Source organism: Chanodichthys erythropterus, chromosome 12 (genome assembly GCF_024489055.1).
Source record: "Chanodichthys erythropterus isolate Z2021 chromosome 12, ASM2448905v1, whole genome shotgun sequence".
NCBI lineage: Eukaryota > Metazoa > Chordata > Actinopteri > Cypriniformes > Xenocyprididae > Chanodichthys > Chanodichthys erythropterus.
In genome coordinates, this window is record NC_090232.1 from 56,955,116 (window position 1) to 56,971,410 (window position 16,295).

General features: G+C 42.0%; 2 protein-coding genes across 4 annotated transcripts in view; both read right to left on the minus strand.

Moving 5' to 3' along the window:
- Positions 1–981: 981 nt before the first annotated feature.
- LOC137033028 (uncharacterized) lies at positions 982–11,718 on the minus strand. 3 transcript variants are annotated; one of them, XM_067405086.1, is made up of 3 exons: positions 11,605–11,718; positions 10,114–10,157; positions 982–10,005 (listed from the first exon to the last, which is right to left on the minus strand). In XM_067405086.1, the coding sequence occupies exon 3, from the start codon at positions 7,052–7,054 to the stop codon at positions 5,408–5,410; it is 1,647 nt and encodes a 548-aa protein (XP_067261187.1). In that variant the 5' UTR covers positions 7,055–10,005; positions 10,114–10,157; positions 11,605–11,718; the 3' UTR covers positions 982–5,407. The 3 variants fall into 3 exon arrangements, with proteins under 3 accessions (XP_067261187.1, XP_067261185.1, XP_067261188.1); XM_067405084.1 differs by having other exon boundaries at positions 982–10,157; XM_067405087.1 differs by lacking the exon at positions 11,605–11,718 and having other exon boundaries at positions 10,114–10,216.
- A 536-nt stretch (positions 11,719–12,254) lies between these two features.
- chst10 (carbohydrate sulfotransferase 10) overlaps positions 12,255–16,295 on the minus strand; it is a 155,879-nt gene continuing 151,838 nt past the window's right edge. The window contains exon 9 of the mRNA XM_067403667.1: positions 12,255–13,705. The gene's annotated coding sequence lies outside the window, so the exon portion shown is untranslated. The remainder of the gene's footprint in view (positions 13,706–16,295) is intronic.

The window sequence follows — 16,295 nt, forward strand, 5'->3', positions numbered from 1 at the left end:
TACAGAATATTGGTCTTCTGTCCTGGAGGTTGAGTGGAGTGTCTGAGTTTGGCCACTTATTTGATAATGGTCAAATGAGGTCATTCCAGTCATTAAAGAGGAATTTAACCTGCCCAGTAATGATTTTTATAAATTTCGTCAATTACAGCACTTTTTAGAATCATACTCAAAAGAAGGTAATATGATTTGAAAACAGCTTCTCTCTTCTTTTACTCTTAAGAAGAAGATCTCAGAGTTATATGCTCTGCTATCTAATGTTGGTCCTTCAACTTTTGACTCTGAGGGTGATATGGGAAAAGGACTGTTTGTACATGTGTTTTCTCTAAAGGTGTCTCAATTTCGGCCCACGAACAAAATTATAAATTTATCCACAGGACTTATCTAACTCCAGTTCGCCTTCATAAAATATTCCCCAATTCTTCTCAATTATGTTTCAAATGTAGGACAGACATTGGCATAGTGATGCATGTGTTTTGGGATTGTGATAAAATCAAAAGTTACTGGAAAGAGACCCATACGATTATTCAAAAGATTATTGGAAGGACTTTTGCATTATCTCCAAATGTTTACCTTCTGAACTGTAAAGCTGGTCTGTGCCTTGACTATGACAAAGAAAGTGTACTGAACTTTTGTATATATTTAGCAAAAAAATGTATATTATTACTATGGTCAACTCCTCAGTTACCCTTAGTTAATATGTGGATAAGTCCGGCCGCTACTCTTTTACCTCTGTGTAACGTATATAAATATTGAAATGGTAGATGAAAATAAGGGACCAATATCAGAAGAACTAACCTCAACTCAGGGAGGAAAATGGTGTGTTCAATGAAACAAAGACACGGTTGCAGTACTCAATGGTGAAATATATAACAATGAAATAAGTTGACAACATTTACAATATTTACATATACACATAGATAGTATTGAATTCAAATTTATTAATGGACAATTCACATGATTCAAAGATTCAAGTGCTGCAATTGTATATATACCACACACAATGAAAAACTAACTTACGGTCTGCATCAAAGATCAGATGTTTTTTGGCGCACTTGGTCTTTGTGGAACTTTCTGGAAGATGTTCAGTGACTGATATATCCTTTTAATTTTTAGTGTATAAAATAACCCTGTTATTTACTTTGATATGCTCTGTTGTATTATTTTTATTATTATTATTTATTATTATTTTGTTTTTGCATTTTATATGCCTATGTATGAACATGTATATCCAAAGATTGTATGATGGTATGGCTTATATGGCTGTATGTGCTGTTATGAGATACCAGTACCACTGTGTTGTGTTATTATAATAAAATAAATAAATAAATAAATAAAATAAAGGAAAGGGTGATAAGAGATGCTGATGCAGTGACTAAAAAGTTGATAATAAGCTGATTCTTAGTGTATGTGGATGGAGCTTAACGTTTGATAAATATTAGAACTAGGGTGAACAGACCCAGCAAACATTTGGACGTTTGATTACCGTTGAAAAGATCCCTCCGATACGTCCCGTCATGGTTGAAAAATAATTCCAAAATGAAAGTTGAACCGAAGTCTTTGACATCATCTGGCCGCAAATTCCACATCTTTTCTGCGCGTCCCTGGACGTCTAAATGTGTCATATTCTGGATGTTTATAAGGTGCGTTGCTGCATAATTTAAGTGTATATATAAGCCTGCATATAAAATAATCATACACCCATTCTATAACATAGTAAAAGGCAATCAATTATGTCTTAAGGTTTACACAACTGAACTTGACAAAGATCAATCACAAAAAATAACACATCATTTGTGGACTTAAGCAAAAAAATAGAGTGATCTAATTTAGCACAACATATTTTATTGTGAATATTACATTTTTGAAAAATGTCTCCCATTTGTTAAACAGCTATTATTCAAACAAGAGAATAAAAATAGTAGAATGTGGATAATTCTGAGTCTGTGGCAATGGCATTTTAACAGCTTTATATTAATGTTAAGCAGCCGTTAATCAAACAAGAAAATAACACACATACAGGATGATAGTTAAAATGTAGCTAAATATAGCTAAAAATAGCTAAATAGTTAAATATTTTTAGAGTCTTTAAAAAAGTTGATAATAAGCTGATTCTTAGTGTTGGAGTTTAACGTTTGATAAATATAAGAACTAGGGTGAACAGACCCAGCAAACATATTATTTGAAAATATTTGAATTACTCTCATTTTCTTGGTACACGACCACCAGCTCTTCCAGAAGTGATTCATGTGTTCCACCATTGATGCATGGAAGTCAGAGCCGTGGCAGTACTACATATTTTTCCAAACAGTCTTACATTACTGTTAAACAGCCATAAATCAAACAAGTAAACAACAAAATTATGGTTAACACAGTAGAGTCTGTGAAAATTGTTTATGGTTCATTTTTTGTACCCTCAGCTCTTCCCAGAGCATGCTTCAGGTGTTGCTGCATCAATGCCTGCGTCTGTAGCATTTGGGCTTAACCTCTTCACAGCATCTGAGGGAAGAGAAAATGATTATTTAGTAAAAAAAAATGTAGGAAAAAAAAAAATTGAGGTAAATGTCATGCACTTATTTTGAAAATGTCTCTATGGTCCTACAACTAAATTTAAAATACAATGGAACAAGTTGTGTCCATTTCACGAATTAAGCATTAGAAAAATGTTATTGTTACATGTTATTTTACTGTACAATAATCTTATGTCAATAAAAGTTGTTCTGCATTAAATGTGCGTTAGATTAGTGAAAAAATGTACTCGGTTACTAACGTAACCTCAGTTCACTGAGATACGGAACGAGTACTGCGTATGGGGGAAAGGTCTCCTTTTTCCCCATTACTGAAGCCTTTTTCAATAATGCAGTGTAACTGCATCGTCATTGGTTCACTCATAGACAAGTTGTTGAACCAATGACGGCGCGGCATAGCTGCGCGGACTATGGCGACAAAGCGCGCAAATATTCAGGCCGAAATGGGTGCTGTTTAGGGCTATACAAGCAGGAGCTTCGCCATAGGATTTCAGGTCATTCGACTGAAGCGACAACACTGAAGCCGCAGCCTCGTGGCATGGCATGTAACGCAGTACTCCTTCCGTATCTCAGGGAACTGAGGTTACGTCAGTAACCGAGTACGTTCCCTTTTGATACTTCACTTGTACTGCGTATGGGGAACGAATTCAACCGCGTGTGCCACAGCAGAGAATGACTGGACTTGTCTTGGACACCGCCAGGGAACCAGAGGACAAGTGAGGAGACCGGAGCCGTCGAACCCTTGTTACACTACCAAAAGGGGAGTTAACTCCCAGAGTGGCATGAAGCGGAGCTCGATAGAGGCCACTGGATCATACCGAGAGGGCCCGAGCTTGTAAGGTTGGGACATCCAAATGATAAAATCTGACAAAAGTGGACGGCGAGGACCAGCCGGCCGGCCGCCTCACAGATGTCTTTAATCGAAACTCCACTAGACCAGGCCCAAGAGGAAGCCATTCCTCTAGTGGAGTGAGCTCTAACTCCTATGGGGCAGTTGAGACCCATAGAGGAGTAACAAAGAGTAATAGTGTCGACTATCCAATGCGCAAGACGTTGCTTTGAGACCGAAGACCCTTTGGTGCGGCCGCCAAAGCAGATAAAGAGCTGATTGGATTGCCAGAAAGGCTGTGATCGCTCAACGTAGGTCCTTAACGCCCTGACGGGGCAGAGCAATTCCAGCTCTCGCTCGTCCGACGAGGGAGGAAGCGCTGAGAGGGAAATGACCTGTGCTCTGAATGGAGTTGAGAGCACCTTAGTGACGTAGCCATGCCTAGGTTTCAAAACGACCTTGAAGTCGTTGGGCCCAAACTCAAGTCATGCAGGGCTCACGGAGAAGGCCTGCAAGTCGCCAACCAGCTTAACCAATGCTAGTGTAAGTAGCAGAGTGGTTTTGAGCATCAGGGGCCTGAGGTCAGCTGAACACAGTGGCTCAAAGGGAGACCCTTTGAGAGCTCTGAGGACCAAAGAGAGGTCCCAGGTGGGAACGGTGAGAGGACGAGGTGGATTCAATCGCCTAGAACCTCTCAAGAAACGCACCACAAGGTTGTTTCGTCCCACTGACTGGCCAGCGATAGGAGCGTGAAACGCTGCGATGGCTGCTACGTAAACTTTGACCGTTGAAGGGGTGCGACATAGTTCTAAAGGCTCCTGGAGGAAAGACAGTATCTGAGTTACATCCACTGGGTCTATGTTGCGTGCAGAACACCAGCCAACAAGGACCGACCATTTCTGGGCATAGAGGCGTCTTGTGGATGGAGCTCTCGCCTGAGAGATGGTATTCAGCACGTCCCCAGGGAGGTTAGCAGGCTCCCATCGAGGACCAGAGGTGCATAGCCCAGAGTTCTGGCTGGGGATGCCAAATCGTCCTGTTCGCCTGAGAGAGGAGGTCCCGTTTCAGGGGGATCGGCCACGGAGCATTCATGGAAAGCCTGAACAGCTCTGAGGACCAAATTTGGCTCCTCCAGAACGGGGCCACCAGGAGGACTCTGTGCTTGTCTTCCCTGATTCGTCTGATGATCTGCGAGATCAGAGCGATCAGGGGAAAAGCATAAAGGAGGGTGCTGGGCCAGACGTGAGCCAGCACATCGTCATCCTTTGAGAAATAAATTGTCTTCAGAGGCGAAGAGGTCTACCTCTGCCTTCCCTAAGAACTGTCTGGGGGTGGAGCATCCACTCGTCTGAGGGGACATTGCTCCGAGATAGCATATCTACTCCCAAGTTTGTTCTTCCGGGTATGTGAGTCGCTCTGAGCGACTGAAACCTCGGTAATGCCCATTCCAGAAGACGCTTCGCCAGAGCGCATAAGCGGCTGGACGAAAGACCTCCTGGGTGATTTATGTATGACCCTAGTACCACTGTCATGCTGTCCGATTGGACTAAGACGTGGCGTCCCGTCAGGTGTGCCTGAAACGCGTGAAGGGCTTGAATCACTGCCAACATCTCGAGGCAGTTGATGTGCAGATGGCTTTCTTCGTGAGACCACGAGCTGAACGTGAGCACCGTCCTTCTGGACACCACCTGTAGGGGTACACCTTGACTGAACCATACAGGGTTCATCCAGGGTTTCAGAGCTGTCAAACAGGTCTGATTGACCCTGAGATGCAGGCGGCCATGCCGCCAGGTGTGAGGAGGGACCCGGAACTTCAGTCAGTATTGCAGAGGCCGCATCCGCAGAAGGCCAGGCTGCAGAACTGGGAAGGCGGAAGCCATCAGCCCTAGCATCCTCTGGAAGAACTTCAGAGGGAGATAGGCTCTGTTCCTGACCGATGCCGCAAACTGCTGAAAGGCCAGAGCGCGCTCTGGTGAGACTACAGCAGTCATACAGGCTGAGTCGAAGACTGCCCCCAGGAACCGGGCAATCTGGATGTGAAAGTATGCATCTTTCATGTCCAGCGAGCAGAACCAGTCAAACCAGGGCAAACCTGCGTGAGGATCTGCTTCAGCGTTAACATCTTAAAATTCCGTCTCATGAGGGAGAGATTCAAGAGTCTGAGATCTAAGATGGGTCTGAGACCGCCATCTTTCTTGGGGACTAGAAAATAACGGCTGTAGAACCCTGAATTGCTCTCTGAGGGGGAAAGTATTTCTATAGCTCCTTTCCTCCGAAGAGACGTGACTTCGGCTTGGAGGACATGAGCGTCGTCCGTGTTGACTGAAGTCTGAAGCACCCCGCTGAAGCGCAGGGGCCTTCGGGCGAACTGAAGTGAGTAGTCTCGACTTATGGTCCCCAGGACCCAGCTTGACACTCCGGGGATGGCCTGCCAGGCCTCGGCCCACTTGACAAGGGGTTGAATGGTATCGGATGACGGGCCGCCGATCGGGGACCTGTACACCGGAGAGAGTGGAAGAGGAAATTTGCTCTTTCTTTGAGAAGGTAAAATATTTATAGTGTTCGCCATGAGAACGGCGTTTGGCATGGATGCAACACTTTTGGGCCCAGTTAGCACAACACTGAACATATCTCCCACGCCCGGAACTGAAAGAGGTGGAGGGGAGACAGAACGAAAGAGCTTTTGGGGTGGTCCGGCTTTGGCGAGACTTTGCCCCATCCTCTTCCTTCCTGAAAGCTCAGGAAGGCTTAGGAGGCGTCGGGTCCAGCGAAATCTTCGTCCGGGGTCCCTGACGTTGCCTCGGGAAGGAGGAGCGCTTTGCGGAGCTAGAACGATGACACTGTTCTGAGAGGTAGAGAGGGCAGGCTTGTTCTGCTGAGCCGGCGCAGACTTGGGGCGGCTGGAAGCAGACATAGAGCTGGAGCGTTTAGGCAGGAAGTGTTGCATGGCCTGGGACGACTTTTGTGCTGTGGTGAAGCATTCCGTAAAGCCCTCTACTGCTGGCCCGAAGAGACCGGAGGGAGAGACCGGGGCGTCCAAAAAGGCCGTCTTGTCCATCTCCTTTATCTCGGTCAGGTTGAGCCACAAGTGGCGCTCAAGCACGACCAGGTTGGCCATGGATTGTCCAATGGCCTGGGCTGTGGCCTTTGTGGCATGCAGGGCTAAGTCAGTGGCGCTGCGGAGGTCACGGAAGGCAGGTGCGTCAATGCTGGACTCGTCCAGAGAACAGAGGAGCTTCGCCTGAAACACCTGGAGAATCGCCATGGTGTGCAGCACTGAGGCAGACTGGCCCGCGCATGTGTAAGCTCCGCCAGCCAGGGCAGAGGTGGTCCTGCAGGGCTTGGATGGAAGGGCCCTCTTCGTCTTCCAGCCCACAGCCGTGGGGGGACAGAGGTGAGCCACCACTGCTTCGTTCAGGGGCGGTAGATGCTCGTAACCCTTCTCTTCAGAGCCATCCACAGAGGTGAGGGCTGAATAATGTGTAGTACGTAGGCAGGCAAAATACAGGGCGCGCCACGACTTTGTCAGCTCATCATGAACCTCTGGGAAAAATGGGGCAGAGCGTTGGCGAGGGGCCTGGCGGTGACCCGGCAGGAACCACTCATCGAGCCTGCTTCGTGATGGCTCCTCTGGTGGAGCCCATTCGAGGTCCAAATCCTCCACTGCCTTCGAGAGGATGCGGAAGAGCTCGGCATCCATACCCGGCTTGCAGTCAATGGGCTCCAGAGAGGGAAGGCGGGCGGGGTCCTCTTAACACTCTGAGGTCTGAAAACACGCCGGCGCGTTTTGCAGGTTTTTTTTCACATTGCAGCAAAACAGACTTAAAATACTCCGTCATTTTTTGTCATAGAGACATAAGTAATATATCAATTGAAACTATAGAATATCTTCTTTTATTTGTATACACTCAGAGTAAAAACAAAATGTTGTGCTTTTTGTAAAATAAAGAAAACTAATATGATGCGTGATTTCTCCTCTCCCTCTGAACAAAGTCCAATCTGATAGTTCTCAGAAAATTAACTGTAACTTAGTGAATACTAATCACAGAAAAATTACAAAAAAAATTACACTCTAAAAAAACGTTAAGATGTCAGGTTTTAAATCATGTAAGTCAAATCGAAAACAAACCTTCTGTGTTTATGTAATCTGTATGAAAAGAGAGCCATGTCAGAAGTCCGTGATTCAGTCATTATCTGCTAATGCGGCCATGCCCACGGAGCCAGCGCTATTCAGACGCAAATTCAGAGGCAATACATGCATTCATCATCTCAATCGTGTATTTATTGTCTTGAAAAGTGTTTATCTGGATGTAAAAGTCATGGTTAGCGAGCTCTAGAAGACATGCAGTTAGTTCCTGTTTTCTTTTCTTCTATAGATTAATTTTAGATGAGTTTTTGTTTCTTCAGCGCCCTCCTGCTGCTGTATGAATTGGAAACTCCATTCATGGAATAGCCTCTTCTTCTTTTAGATGAATTTGTGGACTAAAAAAGCACAGAGCGCCCTCCGACTTCAAGGATGAATTGAAAACACCAGCGCTCATAGTAATGACAGTGAATATTAAATAAAAATAACTCCTCTGTATAGAAAATTGACAAACATATGAGAATCCAATATTTCTCCAAATGTGCATGCTTTTAAACTAAAAGCCTATATTCAGACTCTTTGCATCACAGAAATACATTATATTTTAAAGTATAATATAAAACCATTACTTTATATTGTAATAATATTTTTCTGTATGTTTAATATATCATGATGAGCTTGAGACATCACAGAAGGTTTTTTTCACAGCCTACCTGACTGAAATGCCTCATTAATATGCAAGTCATTTCAACTCATTACTATCCAATTCTTTTGTCTTCTCAGGTGAGAATGGCCCATTTTCAGTGGTGATTCACGCCTCCTCGCATACTGTGTTTCTTGGCAAAAAGTGTCTTACAAAAACTAAATCAATATATTGTTTTATATGAAGGAATAGGCAGCATAATGTTCACATAATTTTGAAGCAAAAACTCTAGTCTACAACCTCCAATACCCAGAAGTCTTGTAAACACAGATTTACTATACTTTTTTTGGCCTTATTTCAGTGACTTAAGTTTTTTGTTTTTTTCAATAACCATGCATAAATGTTATTCCTTCAAAAAAACAAACATGTACATACATGTTCCTCACATATTATTGTAGCCTAGTTTGTGCTGAATACAGTGTCATGACACTTGTCATTAATATGTTTATGAACAACTGAAAAAAGCACAAATGTCAGGGAATGTCAAAACTTCTTCAAGCCCCAAATCAGCCTCAGACACCAGAGGGTTAATCACCGGCCCATGCTTCAGTTTCAGAGGCCGCGAGAGACATGGAGTCATCAAGTGGCTCGTCCTCAGAACCGCCGAAGGAGATGAGGTCGCTCGCTTCTGCCGAGGGACGCAGCTCAGGGTGGGAGAACAGGACGGGGGACTGCTCTCTCGAGGGAGAGGGTGAGGCACGCGGGGGCTGAGCCGGCGTGATCTCATCCAACTCCGTGTGCTAGTTGCTACATGGCAGTGTTATCTCATAACGTAAACTGACTAGGGGAAGCACAAGGTGTTAGCATTAGCAAACCCAGCTCACAAGATGATATAATTATTCTGGCTTTCGCTGCGGTGTACAGAGCTCATGTGGATTCATTTTGGCTTCAACTATGAAAAAACCACAAGGAGATTGACAAGAATCATGTTGTTTGCAAAATAGACCATGTTAAATCCAATACTCGGGAAACGCATTGAATCTAAGAGCTCACTTAACATCCCGACGCCATTCACGCTGCTGAGAGGCATTTCGATAGAATATGTAACATGTACTGCACACTTCAAAATAAACAACAAAAATGACAGCAGAAAGAAAGCATCTGATCATAGCGATGTGGATATGATTGCACCAGCTCTGTTCAGCACTTCAGTGAAGGCACATTTATTTTAATAGCACTTTATACAAAAGACTGCTTTAAAGCAAGAAGCTTTACAGTATTAAATATGAAAAAGTCATGCAGTCATGGAATGGACTATGCACTTTATGTTGGTAAATACTTTAGAAATTAAAAACTGATACAAAGCTATTCTGTGAACCTTTAAAACATATACACCTAAATAATCCTGCAGTCACTTTACTATTTTCCCTTTACTTATTGCACAAAATAGTGATTTGTGATATAAATGCAAACAATACTGTCTTGATTAAATAAAATGTATGCATATGCATATGCGTTTTATGCATATGGTGGTGTGTTCTTTATGACAGTTTTTTTCTAAAATTAGACCCTCTTTTCTCTTTCTTTTCAAGTTGGCCACCACCCCTCATATTGAATTTCACCATTAAGACATTTGACATGATTATTTGAAAGAAATTACTCAGGATTACTTCACCTCAGAAAAATTTCCACGTAAGGTCAATATTACAATTAACAGAAATGTGCAGCGTGGCAATTACATGCAATGTTAAAACATACACTTTCACAACCACTCATCTATGTAACAAGTACTAAGAACTTTGTCTTTATCCATGTACACAGTTTTTGTGACAAGTAATGACTGTCATTCATGACTTACACTGGAATTATATTTTGACTTCTTGTTTTCAGTCTAGCTTCAGTCATCTTGAAAATTCTGAACATCCTGAATTCAAGTAATATCAAAGGCTGGGTTTATTATTGTAGCAATTATAAATATTTTCATGAAATATTATGCAGCAATACACACAAACAATGCAAGGTAAATACTTACCTGTTCATGACAGAAGACCCACCAACTCTGGACATTTGCTGAACCTAAATGTGACAGCACAAACGAAATACTGTAATATGATATTTTAAAAATAGCACAGTTCTCTCTCTCTCTCTCTCTCTCTCTCTCTGTGTGTATGTGTGTGTATACAGCATCTCACAGAAGTGAGTACACCCCTCACATTTTTGTAAATATTTTATTATCTCTTTTAATGTTACAACACTGAAGAAATGACACTTTGCTACAATGTGAAGTAGTGAGTGTACAGCTTGTATAACAGTGTAAATTTGCTGTCCCCTCAAAATAACTCAACACACAGCCATTAATGTCTAAACCGCTGGCCACAAATGTGAGTACACCCCTAAGTGAAAATATCCAATTGGGCCCAAAGTGTCAATATTTTGTGTGGCCACCATTATTTTCCAGCACTGCCTTAACCCTCTTGGGCATGGAGTTCACCACAGCTTCAGAGGTTGCCACCGGAGTCCTCTTCCGCTCCTCCATGATGACATCATGGAGCTGGTGGATGTTAGAGACCTTGCACTCCTCCACCTTCCGTTTGAGGATGCCCCACAGATGCTCAATAGGGTTTAGGTCTGGAGACATGCTTGGCCAGTCCATCACCTTTACCCTTGGCTTCTTTAGCAAGGCAGTGGTCATCTTGGAAGTGTGTTTGTGGTCGTTATCATGTTGGAATACTGCTCTGCAGCCCAGTCCGAAGGGAGGGGATCGTGCTCTGCTCATTCATGGTTCCCTCAATGAACTGTAGCTTCACAGTGCCGGCAGCATTCATGCAGCCCCAGACCATTTCTTGTGCATCATCTTTAGAAGAAACTTCCTTCTGGGACGACAGCCATGCAGACCAATTTGATTCAATGTGTGGTGTATGGTCTGAGCACTGACAGCCTGACCCCCCACCCCTTCAACCTCTGCAGCAATGCTGGCAATACTCAAACGTCTATTTCCCAAACACAACCTCTGGATATGACGTTGAGCACGTGCACTCAACTTCTTTGGTCGACCATGGCGAGACCTGTTCAGAGTGGAACCTGTCCTGTTAAACTGCTGTATGGTCTTGGCCACCATGCTGCAGCTCAGTTTCAGGGTCTTGGCAATCTTCTTATAGTGAGTCACATGACACCAGGGAGAGAAAATGGCTATCTGGGCCCAATTTTGACTTTTTCACTTAGGGGTATACTATTTTTTTGTGGCCAGCGGTTTAGACATTAATGGCTGTGTGTTGAGTTATTTTGAGGGGACAGCAAATTTACACTGTTATACAAGCTGTACACTCACTACTTTACATTGTATCAAAGTGTAATTTCTTCAGTGTTGTAACATGAAAAGATATAATAAAATATTTACAAAAATGTGAGGGGTGTACTCACTTCTGTGAGATACTGTATATACAGAGAGAGAGAGAGAGAGAGAGAGAGAGACACTCACTCAAACATATATATACATATTCTTTATGTCACATTTCAAACTTACGCAGATCCACTTCTTTTCATCACCTATGATGTATTCTTTAAAGGGATAGTTCACCCAAAAATGAAAATTTGATGTTTATCTGCTGAGTGACATTTTTTCTTCAGTCGATCACAAATGATGATTTTTAACTGCAACCGCTGCCCTCTGTCATTCAAATAATGGCGGTTGATGGGAACTTCATCTATAAGAGTGAATAAACCTTGCTTAGACAAATCCAAATGAAACATTGCGGCTTGTGACGACACATTAATGTCCTAAGACACGAAACGATCGGTTTGTGCGAGAAACCGAACAGTATTTATATAATTTTTTACCTCTAATACACCACTATGTCCAACTCCGTTCAAGACTCCTTTAGTGATGTCTGATCGCGCTCTGTCAACGGCAGTGATGTCTCGCACATATACTTCAATGAGTGTCAGACATCACTGCCGTTGACAGAGCGTGATCAGACATCACTAAAGGAGTCCTGAACGGAGTTGGACATAGTGGTGTATTAGAGGTTCCGCCATTATTTGAATGACAGAGGGCAGCGGTTGCAGTTAAAAATCATCATTTGTGATCGACTGAAGAAAAAATGTCACCTACATCTTGGATGCACTGGGGGTAAGCAGATAAACATCAAATTTTCATTTTTGGGTGAACTATCCCTTCAAAGGATTTTAGGTCACTCTCTGAATCCACTCTCAATAGAAGATGTAGACTTGCCAGGGTCCAGAATGCCAGCTATTCACTGAAGTTCACCACCGAACAGCATGGAAAACACCTCCCTTTGGAATCCTGAAAGAAAAATTCAGTACATTAATATGTACACACACCTAGACACGACCACTTAAAAAAATTCTAAACTGAATGTCACACTTTTTGTGTTTATGCAGAGCATAAGACTTGACAGTACTAAACATACTTCTTGTTTTAAATTCCAATTCTAGCAGTTACAATAGTACCTCTACTATCCCATTCCCACCATCTGTTACAGGGAATACCAACTCTGGTACTCGAAGGCCCCTGCACTGCATGTTTTCAAACTATCCCTGCTCTACCCAACACACTGCTGATTACCTGGATCAGTTGTGTTCAGACAATTAGAAGCTGGAAGATGATTGATTTTGCCCTCCTCCACTCCAACCTCATCTGAAATGAAATTCCAGCTTCTGACTGACTGAACAGACCTGATCCAGCTAACAAGCAGTGGGTAGGGTAGAGATAGTTGGAAAACAATTAAGCCAGGGGTCCTCGAGGACCAGGGTTGGGAACCCCTGATCTATTACACTATCTTGCAGTAGCACGAAATTGCTCAGCTTAAATGTAACCCTTTTTTTTAGGCAGTGGCACGAAATTCAAATCAAGTCAAGTCAAGTCAAGTCACCTTTATTTATATAGCCCATTTTAAAATGCAGATTGTGTCAAAGCAGCTTTACATTGATAACTGGTACCTAATATGGCTGCACAGCAGCTCTTAAATAATAGTGTCAATGCAGGCAGATCAGAAGCACTGTTGAATAAATGTCAAGAATACTATTGAATATCAAATGTCAAGTGTCCCCAACTAAGCAAGCCAAAGGCGACAGCGGCAAGGAACCCAAACTCCATCAGGTGACATCAGGTGGCAAACAAGTGGCAAATAGGTGTTAAAATGGAGGAAAAAAAAATCTTGGGAGAAACCAGGCTTAGTCGGGGGGCCAGTTCTCCTCTGGCGAACAGTGCTTTGTTACAATCAGGTTGCTATCATAAGTCTGATAGGATCGCAACAATCAAAGTATTTATTTCAGTTCCATCCAGTTGAGGATCGTATTCATCATGCCGGTATGGACGGTCTGTTGAGGAACTGTGCTACTGGCTGTCGTGTCGATGAGGCCTTCACAATGGATGATCCAGTTGACTCAATCTCTGCTGATACTTCAGGGCTGCGTTGTGGTCGTGTCAAGTTGAGGATCGTATTCATCACGCCGGTATGGACGGCCTGTTGAGGAACTGTGGCACTGGCTGTCGTGTTGATGATGTCTTCACAATGGATGATCTTGTTGACTCAACCTCTGCTGATACTTCAGGTCCTTGGTCTCAGCTGGATACAGCCCAGATCCGGTTGACAACAGTAAACCTCAGGATAAACAGAAAGACTAATATTAGCGTATATGCCATTCTTCTTCTGATGTAACGAGTACATCTGGTGTTATAGGAAGCGTTCCTGGTTCCGGCTGACTTAATTTATGCAGCCTAATAATCCTTTAACAGATTTGAAAATATAAATTGATAATGTGTTATGTGTATGCCAGGTTAAAGAGATGTGTTTTTAGTCTAGATTTAAACTGACAGAGTGTGTCTGCATCCCGAACAATGCTAGGAAGATTGTTCCAGAGTTTAAGTGCCAAATAGGAGAAGGATCTACCGCCTGCGGTTGATTTTGACATTCTAGGTATTATCAGCTGGCCTGAATTCTGAGATCGCAATAAACGTAAAGGACTATAATGTATTAAGATCTCACTTAGGTACTGGGGAGCTAAACCATTTAGTGCTTTGTAAGTAATTAGCAAGATTTTAAAATCCATACAATGTTTAACAGGAAGCCAATGCAGTGATGACAGAACTGGGCTAATATGGTCATACTTCCTAGTTCTAGTAAGAACTCTAGCTGCTGCATTTTGTACGAGCTGTAGTTTATTTATCAAGCGAGCAGAACAACCACCCAGTAGAGCATTACAGTAGTCTAGCCTTGAGGTCATAAACGCATGAACTAACTGTTCTGCATTTTTCATTGAGAGCATATGTCGCAGTTTAGATATATTTTTCAGATGGAAGAATGCAGTTTTACAAATGCTAGTAACATGGCTTTCAAATGAAAGATTGGTATCAAAGAGCACACCCAGGGTCCTAGCTGACGACGTAGACTTAACAGAGCAGCCATCAAGTGTTAGACAGTATTCTAGATTATTGCGTGAAGAAGTTTTCAGTCCAAAAATTAGAATCTCTGTTTTTCCTGAATTTAGTAGTAGGAAATTACTGGTCATCAAGTTTTTTATATCAGCTATACATTCTGTTAATTTAGCGAATTGGTGATTTTCATCAGGACGCAAAGAAATATAGAGCTGAGTATCATCAGCGTAACAATGAAAACTAATGCCATGCTTCCTAATGATATCTCCCAACGGTAGCATGTACAGAGTATAAAGCAACGGTACTAGTACTGAGCATTGCGGTACTCAATATTTTACTTGTGATTGATATGACATCTCATCGTTTACTACTACAAACTGATGACAGTCAGATAAGTATGATTTGAACCATGCCAATGCAATTCCACTAATGCCAACATAATTTTTGAGTCTGTTTAGAAGAATATTGTGATCAATAGTGTCAAATGCAACACTAAGATCCAGTAACACTAATAGAGAGATACAACCACGATCTGATGATAAGAGCAAATCATTAGTAACTCTAATGAGAGCAGTCTCAGTACTATGGTATGGTCTAAATCCTGACTGGAAACTTCACAGATACTATTTCTTTCTAAAAAGGAACATAGTTGTGATGAAACTGCCTTTTCTAGTATTTTTGACAGAAAAGTGAGATTGAGATCAGCCTGTAATTGACTAATTCTCTAGGATCAAGTTGTGGTTTGTTAATAAGAGGTTTAATAACAGCCAGCTTAAAGGTTTTTTGGTATGTATCCTAGTGATAAAGATGAATTAACAATATTAAGAAGAGGATCTATAACCTCTGGAAGCATCTCTTTCAATAGCTTAGTCGGTATAGGGTCTAACATAAATGTTGTTGATTTTGATAATTTAACAAGTTTAGACAATTCTTCCTCTCCTAAAGCAATAAATGAATTGAATTCTTTAGGGACACTACAATGCACTGTCTGACACAAGACTGTAGTAGACGGTTGCATGGTTATAATTTTTTCTCTAATATTATCAATCTTGCAAGTAAAGAAGTTCATAAATTCATTACTGCTGTGCTCTTTGGAAACATCAGAAGTTGAAGCTTTATTTCTTGTTAATTTAGCCACTGTATCAAATAAATAGCTAGGGTTGTGTTTATTTTCTTCTAAAAGTTTTGAAAAATAGGCAGATCTAGCCGTTTTTAAGGCCTTTCTGTACTCAGTCATTTTCTCTCTCCACGAAATGCGAAATACTTCTAGTTTTGTTTTCTTCCAGCTGCGCTCCATTTTTCTAACTGCTGTTTTTAGGGCCCGAGTGTGCTCATTGTACCATGGTGTTGGATTCATTTCCTTAATCTTTTTTAAACGCAAAGGAGCAACTGAGTCTAATGTGCTGGAAAAGACAGAGGCAATAGTTTCTGTTGCAATATCGAGGTCTTCTAAGCTGTCTGGTATGCTAAGGCGATGAAACTGATCAGGAAGATTATTTATAAAGCAATCTTTAGTGGTAGAAGTGATGGTTGTACCATATTTATGGCAGGGAGGCAGTTTAGCCTCTTTGACTAAATGTAATATACACAAGACTAGATAATGGTCTGAGATGTCGTCACTCTTGTGACGATTTGCACAGTTATTAATCAATTTATGGGTGGAATATGAATATAATAATTCATAAGGTTTTATGAATTATTATTATGCACATACCGACCCAAGGGGGAATTAACCATATATGGTGAATTAACTACAACGAATTATAATCAATCACATATATGATTAGCTCTGTTTTAATAATTATGTAGAGAACTAT

Excerpts from the sequence above, each read along its gene's own strand:
- LOC137033028 (XM_067405086.1), bottom strand. The coding sequence starts at position 7,054 with ATGGATGCCGAGCTCTTCCGCATCCTCTCGAAGGCAGTGGAGGATTTG.